We start from the raw sequence: 21402 nt of genomic DNA, 5'->3' as shown, positions 1-21402 counted from the left end.
TTTTCCCCACCCCACTTTATATCTCTTCTAAGCTTTATATCATCTGACACATAACACATTTTTCTGGTTCATTGTCTGGGTCTCTTACAAGAATGTAAGCTTCATGATCGAGGTGTGGCAGGTAGTAGGCGCTCAATAAATATGTGTTGAGTGAATGAATGAATGAATGAATGAGAGCCAGATCGTGTCAAGGCAGTATGACTGAGACTGTGAGCAGATAGGGATTTTCATGACTAAGAAAACACCACCAGGAAAAAGAAACACGCATTGTATTATTTACCGCCACGGGCATCATATTAGTAGTGTCAAGAGAGAAATGTCTTCTTTCCGTTATTCTTTCTTCCATTGCCCCAGGCTTTCCTTTCAGTATCAACAAGATTGTCTTCAGCACGTGTGGAGCCACACTTGACTCAGAACCAGCCGCCTGCCACATCAGCATCAAAGTGCTGCAAACACAGCCCCCATCCCCGATAGTGAAAATCATAACGTTTTTCATTTCCTACTCAACACTGTGACACAAATCAGGAAAAGAGTCTTGGTTTTACATCTTTATAGTGCAAAGAAACTGCAGACAAGTCCAAAACTAACTGATATTCCCATTTCCAAATGATCCCATTAAGTTTCTTGTCCTTGAAGACAGAGGAAGAATTTCAATATGGTCTTGTGGAAAATACAGACTGTAAGTCTGCAAGTTCATTTCCTATTGCTATGTAAATATCTGTCCAGCTCAATGTCAGGAACTGATCAGCTTTCTGTACTCCATACTCTTCCCTCCCACCTTGTGACCTTGTTTGTCTAGGGATAATAGAGTATTTAAAAACTGGTACGGAAATACAGATTAATATATAAATAAATATATCAATTAAAAAAACTAGGTAAAAAGCTAACTAAATTTTAAAAAACTACATAACTTAAAAATTAGAAAATTAAATTTAAAAATGAAGCCATTTTCCCAAATGTCACACATATAGTCAGTGACACAGATGTAACTAGAACCCTGGCTTCTCAATCTCCAATTCCTGACCTCCTTTCCCTACATACCTGTCACACTTCAAGATTATTCTTACTATTGCTCATCTTAAAAACTGCTATATGTCAAGCCATGCTGGGTTCTGAACTCTGTCGTTCTTTCTCTTTGCATTTAGGTTCCTAATATGGGGGCCTGGTCCCTCAGAACATGGACACACCTATCTCTCTAGAACCCCAGTACTCAATTGCTTTTATCTGCAGGGCTTATTCATAGTACCATGCTTAGAACCACATGGATATCAAATCTCTCAAGCCCTGTCTCATTCTCTTCCCTTTTGATCACACCTTCTTTCTGTTTCTCTGTTTAATCTTACCTACAAATCCCAGTTTTTCTACCTCAATCCTCACCTACTATTGCACAAGACCTGCTAGTGACTATTTTAATTAAGTTCACCTAATTCTAATTATGTTTGCTTTCTGTACCTCCTCAGTACACACTGTTTGTAATGGATTCATTGGCAGCTTTTATCTTATATCCATGCGGGTATATTCACTCTCCTCAACAAAATGCTTGAAGGCTGGTAACACTTTACACACAGTGGGTACTTAGTTCCTGAATGAGAAAACACTGAGTCTTATGAATATTTTTAGTTTCCAGGAATTTTCTAAATAGTAAAATACTTTGTGAGTTTAAGCTTCCTAAAAAATACAATCTTTAAGTTGGAAATAGAAAGTCGGTCATATAATTGGTTTAGAATTTTGTTGATTTCATTGCCCTCTTACAGACATTAACTAATTTAATCCATATAACATCTTTATAGATGAAAAGAACTTTCCTCATTTCACAGATGAGGAAATTGAGGATCAAGGAGTTTATGAAACTTACATGATGTCACACAGGATATAAGGGTCAAGGCTGGGATGCAATTCATTTTCATTTGTTTCCAAACCTGAATCCTTTCCATAATGTAATTTCCTGCCTTTTATACTGTTAATAGTAGAGAAGAAATACCTTCCCTTCCAATGTACAAACTATAGAAATGGAGTGATGTGATCTAATAAGCTCCTCTAACGTGGCTGTTAGATTCATAGTGTCACGTAGGCTCACCTTAGCATACTTTCTTCTTAAATATTTCTCATGACCCTGGATCGTGAATTTCAGATAAACAGTTAAGGGACAGAGACAGGTAAAATTCCCAATTATACCTGGGAATTTTAAATGTTTTATTATTTTATTGGTGGTTGGAAATATCTTATGTCTGTCCTTCATAAATGAGAAAAAGACACTATGAATTTTATCACATGTGGGGAAAAAACCATTATCACTTTGAGAAGAGGTTTTTCAATGTGGGATATGCAGCAGAACACAATTTAAATCCTCAGATAAATAATAGCAACAATTATCATTTCTTGATGGTGTACTGTGTGCCACATATTTTATGAAGATATGAATACTATAGGTGATCTTATTTAAGCCTTACAATCATCCTATGTGGTACAAAAATAGATATTCTCTTTCAGAAAAAAAGCAACCAGATCTGACTTGTTCAGGTCTCTCTGACTCTGGAGACTGAACAAACCCTGTGGAAGGGGTGAGAGGGGGCTTACTTGTCTGCTGGGACTGGGTAGTCCATAAGTTGAAAGATGACCTTCTTTGGTGAAGTACGTGTCAACAAGGTAATGACCCGCAACATAGCTTGCTTCAAAATGGGAGAAGCATTTCCACACAATTGCTTATAAATAACATCCACAATTTTAGACACCTGGAAAAGCAATTTCACAGGTCAACAAGAGTCTCCTGTTGCACAGCCACCTCTAACCGAGGCATTTCTTAGACAAAAGAATTCAGTCCTTCTCAGAATGACCAAGGCAGCAATTAACACACAAATAAGCACTAGAGGAAAGCATATTTATGTGCATTACTACACAATGAAAATGTTTATTTGGATGAGAAATAAACATATGCATTTATTTTTTTCTTCCAATTTTATTGAGATATAATTGTCATAAAGCACTGTATAAGTTTAAAGTGTATAGCATAACGATTTGACTTACATACATCGTGAAATTATTACCACAATAAGTTTAGTGAACATCTGTCACCTCATATAGATACAAAATAAAAGAAAAAGAGAAAATATTTCCTTATGAAGAGAACTCTTAGGATTTACTCTTTCAATAACTTTCATATATAACATAAAGCAGTGTTAATTACATTTATCATGCTGTGCCTTATATCCCTAGTACTTATTTATCTTCTAACTGGAAATTACCCCTCCCACCAGCCTCTGGTAACCACAAATCTGATCTCCTTTTTGATGAGTTTATTTATTTTTGAAGTATAATTAACCTATAACACTATGTTAATTCCTGGTGCACAACATAGTGATTCTGTATTTCTATACATTACAAAATGTTCACCACAATAAGTATAGTTACCATCTGTCACTGTGCAAAGATATTATATTATTCTTGATTATATATGTTTCCCACACTGTACATTTCATCCCCATTACTCACCAGAGTCTATGTCTCCAGGTGAATCCAAGTTGCCTCCTGCCTCTCTAGGAGGCTCTCCAAGACTAGTAAGTGGGTCTGACCCAGGCTCCTTTCAAATTACTACTTCTGCCCTGGGTCTTGTGGAGCATGTGAGGTTTACTATGTCCCCTTTAAGAGTGAACTCTTTGTTTCTTACAGCCCTCTGGCTCTCCTGAAAGCAAGCCCCACAGGCCTTCAAAGCCAGATGTTCTGGGGGCTTATCTTTCTGGTGCAGGACCCCCAGGCTGGGTAGCCCAATGTGGGGTTTAGACCCCTCGCTCCTTGGGCAGAACCTCTGAAATTGTGATTATCCTCCTGTTTATGGGTTGCCTCCTTGGGGGTGTGGATATTGACTATACAGTGTCTCTGCCCTTCCTACTCATCTCATTGTGCTTCCTTCTTTACAGTTTTAGTTGTAGATTTTTTCTGCTAGTTTTCTGGTCTTTCTCATCAATAGTTGCTCTGTAAATAGTTGTAATTTTGGTGTACCTGTTGGAGTAGGTGAGCTCAGGGCCCTCCTATTCTGCCATCTTGGCTGCCTCCCAATCTATGCATTTATGGATAGTGGGAGAATACCCATTTTTTTAAAAAAAGGTTTATTTTGGATGGGTAGACTTTATTATATAAAACATATAAGCTCAATTCAGAAAGCATATGTACAATATAATTTGAGTCCTTTAAAAAGAAAGTCAAAATAATGGAACAGAATCACAACAGAACAATATACTTCTGAAAACATTTTGACAATTAAAGGAGATATGAATCTATATTTTGAAGGAATGAACTATGTGTTGAGGGAATGGACTAGAATGGTAAACACTAAATCATAATCTTTCAAATTTTCTTTATAGGCTCCAAGTTTTATTTTTCCCCTTTTCATTCACTTTTTCCTTGTTTTCTGGCTTTATTCTTTTTTTTTTTAATTATTATTGAAATATAGTTGATTTACAATGTTGTGTTAGTTTCAGGTATACAGCACAGTAATTCAGTAATTCTTTTTCCAGTTCCTTTTTCTTATAGGTTATTACAAAATATTGAGTATAGTTCCCTGTGCTATACAGTAGATCCCTGTTGATTATCTATTTTATATACAGTAGTGTGTATATATTTATCCCAACCTCCTAATTTATCCTTCCCCCCAACTTCTCCTTTGGTAACCATAAGTTTTGCTTTCTATATCTATGAGTCACTTTCAACTTTGTAAATAAGTTCATTTGTATCTTTTTTTTTTTAGATTCCACATATAAGCTATATTATATGATGTTTGTCTTACTTGTCTGGCTTACTTCACTTAGTATGATAATCTCTAGGTCCATCCATGTTGCTGCAAATGGCAGCAACTGACAGTGTAGGAGGGTTCCTTTTTCTCCATACCCTCTCCAGCATTTATTATTTGTAGACTTTTTTTTGAAATAAATTTATTTATTTATGTATTTATTTTTGGCTGTGTTGGGTCTTTGTTGCTGCGTGCGAGCTCTCTCTACTTGCAGTGAGCCGGGGCTACTCTTTGTTGCAGTGTGTGGGCTTCTCATTGCGGTGGCTTCTCTTGTTGTGGAACATGGACTCTAGGCTTGTGGGCTTCAGTAGTTGCTGCACGTGGGCTCAGTAGTTGTGGCTCACGGGCTCAGTAGTCGTGGCTCATGGGCTCTAGAGCGCAGGCTCAGTAGTTGTGGTGCATGGGCTTAGTTGCTCCATGGCATGTGGGATCTTCCTGGACCAGGGCTTGAACCCATGTCCCCTGCATTGGCAAGAGGATTCTTAACCACTGAACGACCAGGGAAGTCCCTATTTGTAGACTTTTTGATGACGGCCATTCTGACCGGTGTGAGGTGATACTTTATTGTAGTTTTCATTTGCACTTCTCTAATAATTAGTGATATTAAGCATCTTTTCATCTGCCTGTTGGCCATCTGTATATCTTCTTTGGAGAAATGCCTATTTAGATCTTCTGCCCATTTTTTGATTCGGTTATTTGTTTTTTTTGATATTGAGCTGCATGAGCTGTTTGTATATTTTGGAAATGAATCTCTTTTTGGTTGCATCATTTGCAAATATTTTCTCCCATTCTGTAGGCTGTATTTTGTTCTGCTTATGGTTTCCTTTGGTGTTCAAAAGCTTTTATGTTTAATTAGGTCTCATTTGTTTATTTTTGTTTTTATTTCCATTACTCTAGGAGACTGATCTGAAAAGATATTGCTGAGATTTATGTCAAAGAGTGTTCTGCCTATGTTTTACTCTAGGAGTTTTATAGTATCTGGTCTTACTTTTCAGTCTTTAATCCATTTCCAGTTTGTTTTTTTATATGGTGTTAGAGAATGTTCTATTTCACTCTTTTACATGTAGCTGTCCAGTTTTCTCAGCACCACTTCTTAAAGAGATAGTCTTTTCTCCATTGTATATTCTTGTCTCCTTTGTCATAGATTAATTGACCATAGGTGGGTTTATTTCTGGGCTTTCTATCCTGTTACATTGATCTATATGTCTGTTTTTGTGCCAGGACCATACTGTTTTGACTACTGTAGCTTTGTAGTATAAAATGAGTTCTGAAGTGTTCCTTCCTCTGCAATTTTTTGGGAACAGTTTCAGCACTATGGATGTTTTCTCTATATGTTCGGTAGAATTTACCCGTGAAGCCATCTGGTCTGGGACTTTTGTTTGTTGGGAGTTTTTTTGTTTTAATTTTTGAATTTTAATTAATTTATTTTTTTATACAGCAGGTTCATATTAGTCATCAATTTTATACACATCAGTGTATACATGTCAATCCCAATCGCTCAATTCATCACACCACCACCCCGACCCCCTGCCGCTTTCCCCCCTTGGTGTCCATATGTTTGTTCTCTACATCTGTGTCTCAATTTCTGCCCTGCAAACTGGTTCATCTGTACCATTTTTCTAGGTTCCACATATATGCATTAATATATGATATTTGTTTTTCTCTTTCTGACTTCCTTCACTCTGTATGACAATCTCTAGATGCATCCACGTCTCTACAAATGACCCAATTTCGTTCCTTTTTATGGGTGAGCAATATTCCATTGTACATATGTACCACATCTTCTTTATCCATTTGTCTGTCGATGGGAATTTAGGTTGTTTCAATGACCTGGCTATTGTAAATAGTGTTGCAATGAACATTGGGGTGCATGTGTCTTTTTGAATTATGGTTTTCTCTGGGTATAAGCCCAGTAGTGGGACTGCAGGATCATATGGTAATTCTATTGTTAGTTTTTTAAGGAGCCTCCATACTGTTCTCCATAGTGGCTGTATCAATTTACATTCCCACCAACAGTGCAAGAGGGTTCCCTTTTCTCCACACCCTCTCCAGCATTTGTTGTTTGTAGATTTTCTGATGATGCTGATTCCAACTGGTGTGAGGTGATACCTCTTTGTAGTTTTGATTTGCATTTCTCTAATAATTAGTGATGTTGAGCAGCTTTTCATGTGCTTCTTGGCCATCTGTATGTCTTCTTTGGAGAAATGTCTATTGAGGTCTCCTGGCCATTTTTAGATTGGGTGGGTGATTTTTTTTTAATATTGAGCTCCATGAGCTGTTTATATATTTTGGAGATTAATCCTTTGTCCATTGATTCGTTTGCAAATATTTTCTCCCATTCTGAGGGTTGTCTTTTCATCTTGTTTATGGTTTCCTTTGCTGTGCAAAAGCTTTGAAGTTTCATTAGGTCCCATTTGTTTATTTTTGTTTTTATTTCCATTACACCAGCAGGTGGAGCAAAAAAGATCTTGCTGTGCTTTATGTCACAGAGTGTTCTTCCTATGTTTTCCCCTAAGAGTTTTATAGTGTCCGGTCTTACATTTAGATCTCGAATCCATTTTGAGTTTGTTTTTGTGTATGGTGTTAGGGAGTGTTCTAATTTCATTCTTTTACATATAGCTGTCCAGTTTTCCCAGCACCACTTATTGAACAGACTGGCTTTTCTCCATTGTATATCCTTCCCTACTTTGTCATAGATTAGTTGATCATAAGTGCGTGGGTTTATCTCTGGGCTTTCTATCTTGTTCCATTGATCTATGTTTCTGTTTTTGTGCCAGTACCATATTGTCTTGTTTACTGTAGCTTTGTAGTATAGTCTGAAGTCAGGGAGTCTGACTCTCCAGCTCCATTTTTTTCCCTCAAGTCTGCTTTGGCTATTCGGGGTCTTTTGTGTCTCCATACAAATTTTAAGATTTTTTGTTCTAGTTCTGTAAAAAATGCCACTGGTAATTTGGTAGGGATTGCATTGAATCTGTAGATTGCTTTGGGTAGTATAGTCATTTTCACAATATTGATTATTCCAATCCAAGAACATGGTATATCTCTCCATCTGTTCGTATCATCTTTAATTTCTTTCATCAGTGTCTTATAGTTTTCTGCATACAGGTCTTTTGTCTCCCTAGGTAGGTTTATTCCTAGGTATTTTATTCTTTTTGTTGCAATGGTAAATGGGAGTGTTTCCTTAATTTCTCTTTCAGATTTTTCATCATTAGTGTGTAGGAATGCAAGAGATTTCTGTGCATTAATTTTTTATCCTGCAACTTTACCAAATTCATTGATTAGCTCTAGTAGTTTTCTGGTGGCAGTTTTAGTATTCTCTATGTATAGTATCATGTCATCTGCAAACAGTGACACTTTTACTTCTTCTTTTCCAATTTGTATTCCTTTTATTTCTTTTTCTTCTGTGATTGCCATGGCTGGGACTTCCAAAACTATGTTGAATAATAGTGGTGAGAGTGGACATCCTTGTCTTCTTCCTGATCTTAGAGGAAATGCTTTCAGTTTTTCACCATTGAGAATTATGTTTGCTGTGGGTTTGTCATATGTGGTCTTTATTATGTTGAGGTAGCTTCCCTCTATGCCCACTTTCTGGAGAGTTTTTATCATAAATGGGTATTGAATTTTGTCAAAAGATTTTTCTGCATCTATTGAGATGATCATATGGTTTTTATTCTTCAATTTGTTAATATGGTGTATCACATTGATTGATTTGTATATATTGAAGAATCCTTGCATCCCTGGGATAAATCCCACTTGATCATGATGTATGATCCTTTTAATGTGTTGTTGGATTCTGTTTCCTAGTAGTTTGTTGAGGATTTTTGCATCTATATTCATCAGTGATATTGGTCTGTAATTCTTTTTTTGTAGTATTTTTGTCTGGTTTTGGTATCAGGGTGATGGTGGCCTCATAGAATGAGTTTGGGGGTGTTCCTTCCTCCGCAGTTTTTTGGAAGAGTTTGTGAAGGATGGGTGTTAGCTCTTCTCTAAATGTATGATAGAATTCACCTGTGAAGCCATCTGGTCCTGGACTTTTGTTTGTTGGAAGATTTTTAATCACGGTTTCAATTTCATGACTTGTGATTGGTCTGTTCATATTTTCTATTTCTTCCTGGTTCAGTCTTTGCAGATTGTACCTTTCTAAGAGTTTGTCCCGTTTTTCTAGATTGTCCATTTTATTAGCATACAGTTGCTTTTAGTAATGTCTTATGGTCCTTTGTATTTCTGTGATGTCTGTTTGTACCTTCTCATTCATTTCTAATTTTATTGATTTAGACCCTCTACCGTTTCTTCTTGATGAGTCTGGCTAAAGGTTTATCATTTTTAAAAATGTTTCCAAAGAACGAGCTTTTATTTTCGTTAATCTTTTCTGCTGCTTCCTTTGTCTCTATTTCATTTATTTTTGCTCTGAACTTTATAATTTATTTCCATCTACTAATTTTGGGTTTGGTTTGTTTTTATTTCTCTAGCTGCTTTAGGTGTAAGGTTAGGTTGTTCATTTGAGATTTTTCTTGTTTTTGGAAGTAAGCTTGTATCGCTATAAACTTCCCTGTTAGAACTCCTTTTGCTGCATCCCATAGATTTTGGATCATTGTTTTTATTTTTATCTGTCTCTAGGTATTTTTTCGATTTCCTCTTTGATTTCTTCAGTGATCCATTGGTTGTTTAGTAGCATAGTTTTTAGCCTCCACGTGTTTGTGTTTTTTACAGTATTTTCTTATAGTTGATTTCTAATCTCATAGAATTGTGGGTGGAAAAAATGCTTGATATGATTTCAGTTTTCTTAAATTTACTGAGGCTTGCTTTGTGACCCAGCATGTGATCTATCCTGGAGAATATTCCATGTAAACTTGAAAAGAATGTGTATCCTACTTCTTTCAGATGGAATGCTCTTTAAATGTCAATTAAGTCCATCTGGTCTAATGAGTCATTTAACACTATTATTGTGTTACTGTTAATTTCTCCTTTTATGTCTGATAATGTTTGCCTTGTATATTGAGGTGTTCCTATGTTGGGGGCATAAAAATTTACAATTGTTATTTCTTCTTCTTGGATTGATCCCTTGCTCATTATGTAGTGTCCTTCCTTGTCTCTGGTAACAGTCTTTATATTAAAGTCTATTTTGTCTGATATGAGTATTGCTACTCCAGCTCTCTTTTGATTTCCATTTGCATGGAATATCTTTTTCCATCCCCTCACTTTCAGTCTTTATGTGTCTCTAGATCTGAAGTGGGTATCTTGTAGGCAACGTATATATGAGTCTTATTTTTGTATCCATTCAGCCAATCTGCGTCATTTGGTTTGAGCATTTAACCCATCTACATTTAAGGTAATTATTGATATGTATGTTCTTATTGCCATTTTGTTAATTGTTTTGGATTTGTTTTCTGTAGGTCTTTTATCTTTCCCTTTCCTCTTTTGTTCTCTTCTCTTGTGATTTGATGACTATCCATAGTGTTGTGTTTGGATTCCTTTTTCTTTTTTGTGTGTATATCCATTATAGATTTTTGGTTTGCAGTTACCATGGGGTTTTGGTATAGTAGTCTCTCTATATATATATACACACACACATGATTGTTTTACGTTCCTGATATCTTAATTTCAAATGCATTTTAAATATCTTGCATTTGTACTCTCCTCCTCTCATGATTACTGATTTTGAGATTATATTTGTGTGTGGATAATTTCCTACATTTACTGTAAGTTTGCCTTTACTGGTGAGCTACCACTCTCATAATTTTCTTGTTTCTAGTTGTGGCCTTTTCTTTTCCACGTAGAGCTGTTCCTTTAGCATTTATTGTAAAGCTTGTTTGGTGGTGCCGAGTTCTTTTAGCTTTTGCTGGTCTGTAAAGCTTTTGATTTCTCTATTGAATCTGAACGAGAGCCTTGCTGGGTAGGGTATTCTTGGCTGTAGGTTTTTCCATTTCATCACTTTAAATGTATCATGCCGCCCGCTTCTGACCTGCAGAGTTTCTGCTGACAAATCAGCTGATTCCCTTGTATGTTATTTTTTGCTTTTCCCTTGTTGCTTTTAATGTTTTCTTTGTCTTTAATTTTTGTCCATTTGATTACTATGTGTCTAGGTGTGTTCTTTCTTGAGTTAATCCTTTATGGGATTCTCTGTGCTTCCTGAAATTGGGTGATTGTTTCCTTTCCCATGTAAGGGAAGTTTTCAGCTATTATCTCTTCAAATATTTTCTCAGGCCATTTCTCTCCCTTTTCTATTTCTGGGACCTCTATAATGTGAATGTTGGTGCCTATGACCTTGTCCCAGAGGTCTCTTAAACTGTCTCCATTTACTTTCATTCTATTTTCTTTATTCTGTTCTGCAGCAGTGATTTCCACCACTCTGTCTTCCAGCTCACTGATTCATTCTTCTGCCTCATTTATTCTGCTATTAATTCCTTCTAGTGTATTTTTCATTTCAGTTATTGTATTCTTATTTTCTAACTCTCTGATGAAAACTTCTTGTAATTTCTTGCTCTGTGCAGCCATTCTTTTCCCGAGTTCTTGGATCATCTTTATATTCATTACTCTGAACTCTTTCTTGGGTAGATTGCCTATCTCCACTTCACTTAGTTGTTCTTCTGTGGTTTTATCTTGTTCATTTTGTCTGGAATATATTCCTTTGCCATCTCTTTTTTTAAAAAATTTCTATTTGTATTTTATTTATGTAGTAGGTTAGTTATGTTTCTCAACCTTGAAGAAGTGGCCCTCAGTAGGGGATGTCCTTTGTGTCACAGCAATACACTTTCCTCTTATCACCGAATGGCCAGGGACTAGCTGGTCCCAGGGTAGGTTCTGACCTGTGTTTGCACACTCAGTTCTGCAGCCTGTGGGATCATAATTTTCTTCCTTCTGGTGCCTGCCCCCTGGTGGGTGAGGCTGGTTTAGAGGCTTGTGCAGGCTTCCTGGTGAGAGGGGCCAGTGCCTGCCTTCTGGTTGGTGGACCTAGGTCTTGGTCCTCTTCTGGGCAGGGCCATGTCAAGGGATGTATCTATTCGTGGCTATGGGCTCAGGAAGTCTTTAGACAGCATGTTTGCTGATGGGTGTGGCTGTATTCCCACCTTGTTTGTTGTTTGGCCTGAGGAATCCCAGCACTGGAGCCTACAGGCTGTTGGGTGAGGCCAGGTCTCAGTGCCAAGGACCCAAGCAAGATATATTCCTCCAGCCAGAGTTCACATAGATGAACATTCCCTGATATGTCCACCACTAGCTTTTATGACCCCAGAGAGAGCCACAGCTGCTCCCTGCCTTCCCAGGAGACCCTCCAAGACCAGCAGGTAAATCTGGCCCAGGCTTCTATGAAATCATTGCTTTTGCCCTGGGTCCCAGTGTGCATAAGAACTTGTGTGTGCCCTCCAAGACTGGAGTCTCTGTTTCCCCCAGTCCTGTGGAGCTCCTGCAATCAAGCTCCACTGACCTTCAAAGCCAAATACTCAGGGGGCTCCACCTCCTGATTCTGGGGAGCCTGCCATGGTGCTCAGAGCTCTCACTCCTGTGGGAGAACCTCTGTGACATGATTATTCTCCAGTTTGTGGGTCACCCACCTGGGTGGTATGGGATTTGGTTATATCACTAGTGTGCCCCTTATACCATCTCATTGTGGTTTCTTCTTTGTGTCTTTGGATGTAGAATATCTTGTTTTAAATAGATCTTTGTTGGAGTATAATTGCTTCACAATACTGTGCTAGTTTCTGTTGCACAAAAAAGCGAATCAGCCACATGCATATCCATGTTCCCATATCCCCTCCCTCTTGAGCTTCCCTCCCTTCCTCCCTATCCCACTCCTCTAGGTCATCACAAAGCACCAAGCTGATTTCCCTGTGCTATGTGGCTGCTTCCCACCAGCCAACTATTTTACATTTGGTAGTGTATATAGGCCGATGCTACTCTCACTCCGCCCCGGCTTCGCCCTCCCACCCCATGTCCTCAAGTCCATTTTCTATGTCTACCTCTTTATTCCTGCCTTGCAATATCTTTTTTGGTAGGCTCCCGTCTTTTTTGTCAATTGTTGTTCAGCAGTTGTGATTTTGGTGTACTTGTGAGAGGAGGTGAACTCGGGTCTTTCTACTCCACCATCTTGTCTCCAATCCCTCTTCATTTTTGAGTAAGGAGAGTTTTAACTAGACCTGGAATTTTTCTCAAACCAATGGTTGTATATTCAACATCAAATTTAATCTACCCAGATCACCTCATTTCTTATTTTGAAAGTACTTCTCAGAGACCATAAGCTGAAAAGTTGTTTGATGTAAATTTACATTCCATTGCAATTGCCTCGTATACAACTGAATTATCTGTGCCCAACCCTCTACTCTAAACAAACAAAATGAAGTGTTTATTGTAAAACATTCATCCCACCACATATGCTCCAAGGTAAACATGAGATGGGAGACATAAACCAGTGATCTTCTCCAGAGTTCTCTTAACTATTGGGTTTAGAGCTTTTTCTTCTCATCCTCCTCCTACTACTTTAAATGCAGCATGCCCCTAAAACAAGCCAGCTATGTCACTGTATGCTCAATTGTAGAAATGATGATTTCCTTCAGTCCTCAAGGAAAGACGTGCTGTGTTAGATTTATTTAGAAATAGTAAGCCCACAAACTATACTTGCAGTTTAGGAGATTTTCAGGATAATTTTAATGCAATTTTTCATTATAACTGACTTTAGAATCCAACCCTGTTTAAGCCAAGAATCCAGTGTATTCAGTAGTTCAATTGTTTGTGGGAGCTGGGGTGGGGAAATAAGTTGCTGAACCCCATTTTTGTTCAGTTTATTTCTCCATGTTTAATGATTTCATTGTAGCACAGGCTAGTTTTACACATCTAGTTTTCTAATTGGCTTCTCGTCTTCTCCAGGACCTGATATGGTTTTACCTAGCCTCCTTTTCTCACTGCATGAGAGGAGAACTTTTATTTTGTTAAAGAAATGACAGTTGCCCTCCAGCTTTCCCCTTGGTCTGCATGCCTTTTGGAATGCTCCTGTCTGTAGAAGCATGAGAGTTTGTAAGAAGCATTATTTCCCCTTTCCTGCTCTCTGAGTTTGAGTGCAAGCACTCAGTTTATCTACAATCACATAACACTGCTATGTCAGGAGAGGGAACTGGGAGTTCAGCCCTTATGTCTCCATCAGGGCTGGTTTCATGGACACGTGACCTATGCTTTTGCACAAGGTCCCACATTCAGAAGGTCCTTCACTTTGTTTAAACCTCTGCTGTCGTCATATTGAAATTTTTAATAAGTTTTCCTTGAGTTTGTGTTTTGTAAGTGAAGTCCCATGGGACAATGGAGCCTGTGTGTGTGTGTGTGTGTGGCAGTATGAGAGTCAGCTATGGTTCCTGCAGCCTCATTCAGAGGCAGCATTCACAATTCCCTAAGAACACAGAATTCCAGTGAACCCATGATGTGCAGGGGTTCAGTGGGAAATCAAAGCAGGTATAAGATAAACATTTATTGATGCCTCAACCACTTAGGCTGAAAATGATGACATAGAAGGAAAGAGAAAGATGTGTCAATCCATAAATTCTTTTCCATTCAATCTTTCCTTACTCACGAACAAAATGAAGATAGAGAGTGTTAATAGAATGTGTGAATGACAAGGAGTGAAATAAAGACAATTAAGGTAGTTTTGTGTAGTGTTTACCACTCTTCTGGTAAGAATAAAATACATATGCATGCACGAAATATGAAATATGAATTGTAGTATTTTGTTAAGTTGTGTGCTCTTATATTTGCAGCTATGATTGGCATTGCACAATAGAAAGATGGATGGCAAAATGCATGCTAATGTTATAAAATTTTAGGATTATTTTTAACTTAGAAAATAACAACACCATGACAAATTGAGAGAGAGAGAGATACGGAAAATCTTCATATGTTTCTACATCTAATGGTAGTTGTTTTGAATAAGAAGCCCCACATTTCAGTTTGCACTGGGCCCCACAAATTATGTGGCCAGCCCTACAGCAAGCTGAGGGTTCTTAAAACTTTCCTTAATGGTTACACAGGGGATTTCAATTACAGTTGTACTATTTTATTGTTGTTAATGCATTTCTTTAAAATTTGAAGCAAGTATAGCAAAATGTTACAATTTGGTATGATTGGTGAGTGAATGTTCATTACATTATTTTGAAACTTTTCTGTATGCTTGAAATATTTCACACAAAAGCCTCATTTTATTGAAGTGACATAATGAACAATGGCAAGAAATATATATGAAAAGAAGTAGGCATGTAACAAAGGCAGTAAGAGCCCATTAGAGAATACATTTTGCACTCCCCTGCTCATTGTCAAATATCTTACCATGGTGACCTTATGGGCATAATATTCCAGAGTCAGTTTCAGTATGGTTGCTGCCTTGGATGCAGTTGTTTGATCAGGTGCAGAGAGTCTCATCAGGAGACTCCACACAAAGTCAGTCAGCAAGCGTGGCAATAAGGTTTGTCCTACACTCTGAAACCAAAAAGGAGAGTCATGATCTCAGGCTTTACTTATATCAAGAGAAGCAAGACAGCTGAACCCAGACATCCTGAGGGAAGCTTCAGGGCCAGGCAGGGCCGTATGATTTTTGTAGGCCCTAGGCACCTTTGCTGCTGTGGGCCTTTTCCTCCATTAAAAAATATTAAAAATTATATTTTACAGTTGTGTTGCTATTAAGATGACTGTAATTCAAGTTGAATTATATATATTTTTTCATCTGATTTTTAAAGCAATTAAAACATTTTCATCTGAATAAGTCAGCTCTGGGGGCAAGCCAGGGAGAAGTGGAAAATCATGGCATTGCAATTCAGAAGAACTATAAAATATTGATTTTATCCCATTTCAGCTATTCAAATACTAGAAATTATTGTGAACTTCAGCTTTGGAAATAAATTTGCTCAGATCAGAAACAAGCATGATTTGTAGAAGATGAAGGAAAGGATGGAGTAAGAAAGGCAGGGTCATTCAAAGGTGTGGGCTTTTTCTCAGAGAAGTATCAAGAAGTGGGAAGAGAAAAAAAGGCCCATATGTCCACGATTGAGGTACAACAACTACAATTCAAACAATCTCTTTTTAAAGTTAGAGGAATATCCATGGGCTATAAAATGTGAAAAAAATCACAATATTATGGATCTCTCAATTATGAATGAACCACATTTCCTCCTTTTGTACGTGTGTATGTATATATATATATATATATATATATATATATATATATATATATATTCAAAATTTCCTTTATGTGTGTGTGTGTGTGCGCCATTCTCTAAAATACAGAAAGTACTCAATATTGCCAATAAAAGCTTTTCTCCATCCCCATTAAAGGAATAGAACATAGCTCTTTCTGGTCAATAGGGAAGGACTGAGTTCTGAGTGAAAACTGATGACCACCAGGCTCCCTCCTACTGGACAGAGGGGTGAGGGATAGTATTTTTGGAAAGCTATGAAAGATGGATAAAGGAGGGTCACTAAGGCTTGGTGAGGTGAACTGAATATTATAAATAGTTTGCTCTACTTTGAGAAAGCCAGATTTAATTATATAAGATGTTGAATTTAAAAAAATCATTGGAAGAGGAAATATTCTCTTTTGCATATTTGTTTATTCAACAAAATACTTTAGTTTGGTGTCTATTAAAAAGTTGTAGAAGGAACAATTCCTAGTGAAACTTAGAGATAGTGTTAGAAGTTTCTGGTATGTCAAGGTTGAACAAAGAAGAACAAACCTGACTCCATATTGGATCTATTCCTTTAGCTCTAGCCTTTGTGCTCCATTGCCTGTGCTTAGTCATGCTAGCTTTGCACCTTTGTCTCAAACAGTAAGAGAATGTGGCCTATAGCCCGGGATATACATACTAACCCTTTCTCAATATTCTGTCTCTCAGGCTTGACCTTTAAACGTATAACACGTTTCCATTCATATAGAGATAAAAAGGTGCAGAATAGAAAATAATAGTTGTCTTGTTGGAGGTTTACAGGAACATTGTGAGCAGACCTACCTGGACAGCTGCAAGAACAAAGGATTTCAGCACCAATTAGTTTGCAACAACCAGTCACACCTCCCCTCCCCTTTTAATGTAAAAGAAGCCTGAATTCTAACTCGGGTAAGATGGTTCTTTGGGACACTAGTCCACCATCTTCTTGGTCTGCTGGCTTTTCGAATAAAGTCACTATTCCTTGCCCCAACACCTTGTCTTTTGACTTGTTGGTCTATTGTGCAGCGAGCAGTATGAGTTTGGACTCAGTAACAAAGGTATAGATATGACAGTAGAGTACATCAAATGATAGGGGCTCCCTTTATAAAATATGATCTAGCTCTATTGGCTAAAAACCTTGATGCTTATCCTCCTATTTGCATCCTTTGGACTTTGTCTTTGGATATGGTCCTCTTGGTTTCCTTACTACAACCTTAGATTCTCTCACTCACTTGTCCCAATCTACCTCTGAAAGTACCTACCTCAGGATTTTCCAGCTACTGCTCTTGCACACAATGCTAGTACTAGACCTACTTTGATCTCACAATTGAGAACTGAATAACAGGTCATGAACACAGGACCCAGGGCACCCTCCCCCAAACCCAAGGATTTCTAAATCTGATGGACATTAAACTCAGATAAGAGAGGACGCTAAACTGGAAGTGGAGATAGTAAGACCCAAGAACCACTTGGAAGAGACCCTGAGGAAGCTGCCAGTCTTAAGCTAACTAGCCTAATTGTGGGGCTCAGGATTTCAATTCTAGGGCTCTGGAGTGAAGCATGGAAAGATGTAAAAGGATTTTCTAGTAAACCTCTACAGATGCCTGGTTTCTTCACTTAAATAGACAACTTCGTAGTCAACCAGGTTTGTGACTTTTGAGGGGAGGTGGATTATGAATAATGCTTGATTTTGGAAAGATGCATCATCATGAAGATGCATATTTAGGACATCTATGTGGTATTTTTGATTGTATTATTTGAGGTATATTGCTTTCATATCTCCTCAGCCTCCCACAATTCTATCTACCTCAGCCGTGGGAGGGCAAGGCACTGCTTTATGCATGTACCTTTAGGAGGAACCATAAGACCCTCCCAACTCAAGAGATAAGCTAGCCTGAAGAGCCTCCCCAGCAGACTTTGCTGAACTGTTGACTCAATGTGTGTAGCTAGACAGCCATCTGTTGGACAGCACAACTTAGGCACCAGTGACCTCTCAAGCATATGAATAAGCCCATATACTTTGAAGAAGGTGAGGGAATGTATACAGTTATAGAGCCTCATGATTTTCCCCAAGGGTTGGGTCAATGTAAAAATTATTTACTTGGTACTGAGGTTTATCACTTGAACTTTTAAAAAAATGTAAATTTAAGAGGTTTCTAAAATGTAAATCACATTATTTTGATGTTTGCTGAATAAATTATAATAGCATTGAAAAGGCTGTTAATTGTTGACTTCATTAATTTTGCTAGAAAATCAGAAGTTTCCTATCTTTAGTAACTTATTAGCCAAACAATAAGAAGCATAACAACTAGGAAACACCTATCTCATTTGCATTCTGTAAGGATTAGGTAAAATAATATAAATTGCTATATTCTAGAATAATAGGCATAATTCTTATTAATAGAGATGAAAATCAGGAAGCCAAATGCTCTACTCTATCATTTACTCTTTGCTTTACTGAATTTAAATAAAACAGAAAAAAATCTATTAAAAATATAAATTTTGTTGAAATAAGTTGCCACTAAAAGTAATAATACACATGAAACAAAAGCCATAGGATAAAGTGGTGGCTAAGTTACCTGAGCAATTTTACTTTTGTCTCTTTGCAAGATCTTGGGTAGAAATTCTATATCAGAGGGAGAAGGCAGGAGGCAATGACTTCCAGGCTTATCATACTTTGTACTTTTATTTTTTGCAATATCCGCTGTATTAAGGAAAAGAGTTTAAGGTTTTTATTTGATCACTGGTTCCTCTATAACATTGCTATTTCTAATTTCCTCTTCCTGCCCAATTCTGGAAGTCTAAAGTTTCTGAATGTTTAACTCTCTGCTAACAGTTTAGTCACATAAAATATTATGACTACATTGACCCAGAGTTTAAAAAGTGTTTAAGAGAGGCCTGTGAAGTATGAATAAAGGACATAGATAATTTTAATAAGTTGACCAAATATCAAGTACATTTAGGCCATCAAATGCATTGTTCAGTGCAATGGAAGAGCTACTGCTAAGTTGACGTGTCTATTGGTAAAAGAGCAGACTTGGAGGCATTTTGCAAAGAGCTGGGGGAGTGGTACAGCAAGAAAGAGAAAAGCCCTCAACATAAGCTTCAGGTGCAGATGTCTTTTGTTCTAGAGAAGGTAGGTTTTAAATGACTTTGCTTGTTTGCTAACAGCTTTATAGAGATATAACCAATATGCAACATATTTAAAGTGTCTAATTTGGTAAGTTATTATATATGTATGTGCCCGTAAACATCACTGTAATAAAAAAAGATTTATTCCCTCCAAAAGTTTCCTCATGTCCTTTTGTAATTGATCAAACCTGCTCCCAGATCTTACTCCCTGATTCAAAGGCAGGCACTGATCTGCATTCTGTCAAGTTTGTATTTTCCAGTTTTATATATGTGGAACCATTTAGTATATACTCTTTTGTTGTTTGGAATCTTTCATTCAGCAAAATTATTTGCAATCCATCCATGTTTTTTCTTGTATCAATAGTCTTAGTGATGGATACTATTCCATTGTACATATATACCATCATCTGCTTATTCATTCACCTTTTGGTGGACATTTGGGTTGTTTCCAGTTTTTGGCTATTACACATAAAGGTGCTATTACAAATAAAGGTGTTATCAACATTCACGTACAAGCCTTTGAATGGATATTTGCTTTCATTTCTCTTAGGTAAACACTAAGCTGTGGAATGACTGGATCGTATGGTAGATGTGTGTTTGACTTTTTAGGATACTGCCAAATTATTTTCCAAAGCTGTTGCATCACTTCACATTCCCTCTAGCAATGTATGAGAGTTCCAGTTGCTTCACACCTTTAATAACGCATTGTATGGTCAGTCTTTTCAATTTTAGACATTTTAACTGGAGTGCAGTGGTGTCTCATTGCAGTTTTTTTTTTTTTTTTTTTTTTTGAAGATTGATTGACTGATTGATTGCTATGTTGGGTCTTCGTTTCTGTGCTAGGGCTTTCTCTAGTTGCGGCAAGCGGGGGCCAATCTTCATCGCGGTGCGCGGGCCTCTCACTATCGCGGCCTCTCTTGTTGCGGAGCACAGGCTCCAGACGCGCAGGCTCAGTAGTTGTGGCTCACGGGCCTAGTTGCTCCGCGGCAGGTGGGATCTTCCCAGACCAGGGCTTGAACCCGTGTCCCCTGCATTGGCAGGCAGATTCTCAACCACTGCGCCACCAGGGAAACCCTCATTGCAGTTTTAATTTACCTTTCTTTTATGACTGTATATTGATCATCCTTTGATGTGCATCCTTGTCATCTGTGCTTCTTTAGTGAAATGACTGTTCAAATCTACTATTATTATTTTAATTTGGTTGCTTGTTTTTTCTTTTTCTTTCTTTTTTTTTTTTTTTTACTGAGTTTTGAGTGTTCCTTTAAAATTCTGAATACAATTCTTCTATCAGATATGTAATTTGCAAATATTTTCTCACCGTCTGTGGCTTATCTCTTAAGTGTCTTTCAAAGAGCAGAGGTACTTAATTTATCTTTTTTTTTTTTCATTTATGGGTCACGCTTTTGGGGTTATGTTTAAGAAATCTTTGCCTAATCCAAGGTGCAAAGATTCTTTCTAGTTTCATAGTTTTAGGTTTTACATGTAGTCCTACGATCCATTTTGAATTAGCTTTTATGCATTTATGAGATATATATCAAAGTTCTTTTTTTGCATATAAATCACCAATTTTTCCAACAATGTCTATTGAAGTTTATCCCTTCTCCACTGAATTGCCTTTGAACCTTTGTCAAAAATCATTTGACCATACATGTGTGGATCTATTTCTGGACTCTTTATTCTATTCTATCCAAAGCAATGTTGAACAGAAGTAATGACAGTGCACATCCTTGTCTTTTTCCTGGTCTTTTGGGGAAATCATTCAGTATTTCACCATTAAGTATGATGTTAGGTGTAGATTTTTCATAGATGTACTTTAGCAAGTAGAGGAAGTTTCCTTTCTATTCCTAATTTTCTGAGAGTTTTTATTAGGAATGGATGTTGAATTTTGTCAAGTACTTTTTCTGTATCTATTGAAATAATCATATGGTTATTTTTTTCATCTGTTGATGTGGTATGTTACATTGGTTGATTTTCAAAAAGTTAAATTGACATTGCACTTCTGGATAAATTCCACATGGCCATGGTATATTATTCTTTTTATTTAGTGTACTATTTGACTTGCTAAGCTTGATTAATTTTTTTCATCGGTGTTCTTGAGGGACATTGGTCTGTAGTTTTTTGGTTTTATTTTTCTTGTAATGTCTTTGTGTGATTTTGGTGTCAGAATAATGCCAGCCTCATAGAATGAGTTGGCAAGTATTCCCTCATCCTCCCATTTCTGGAAGAATTTGTATAGAATTAGTATAATTTCTTTCTTAAATGTTTGATAGATCGTTTCAGTCTGAAGTTTTCCCTGTGGATCTGGACTTTTCTTTG

At 37.3% G+C, this 21402-nt stretch overlaps 1 protein-coding gene across 1 annotated transcript in view; it reads right to left on the bottom strand.

Annotated features, from left to right (window-relative positions):
- MROH9 (maestro heat like repeat family member 9) overlaps positions 1-21402 on the bottom strand; it is a 69270-nt gene that overhangs the window by 23220 nt on the left and 24648 nt on the right. The window contains exons 7-10 of the mRNA XM_059929695.1: positions 18534-18658; positions 15086-15235; positions 2578-2732; positions 281-446 (exon numbers count right to left, since the gene is read on the bottom strand). Coding sequence (XP_059785678.1) covers positions 281-446; positions 2578-2732; positions 15086-15235; positions 18534-18658 — 596 coding nt within the window. The remainder of the gene's footprint in view (positions 1-280; positions 447-2577; positions 2733-15085; positions 15236-18533; positions 18659-21402) is intronic.

Source organism: Balaenoptera ricei, chromosome 1 (genome assembly GCF_028023285.1).
Source record: "Balaenoptera ricei isolate mBalRic1 chromosome 1, mBalRic1.hap2, whole genome shotgun sequence".
Classification (NCBI taxonomy): domain Eukaryota; kingdom Metazoa; phylum Chordata; class Mammalia; order Artiodactyla; family Balaenopteridae; genus Balaenoptera; species Balaenoptera ricei.
Note: the sequence above shows the minus strand (reverse complement) of the source record. Positions and strands in the feature narration are given on the sequence as shown.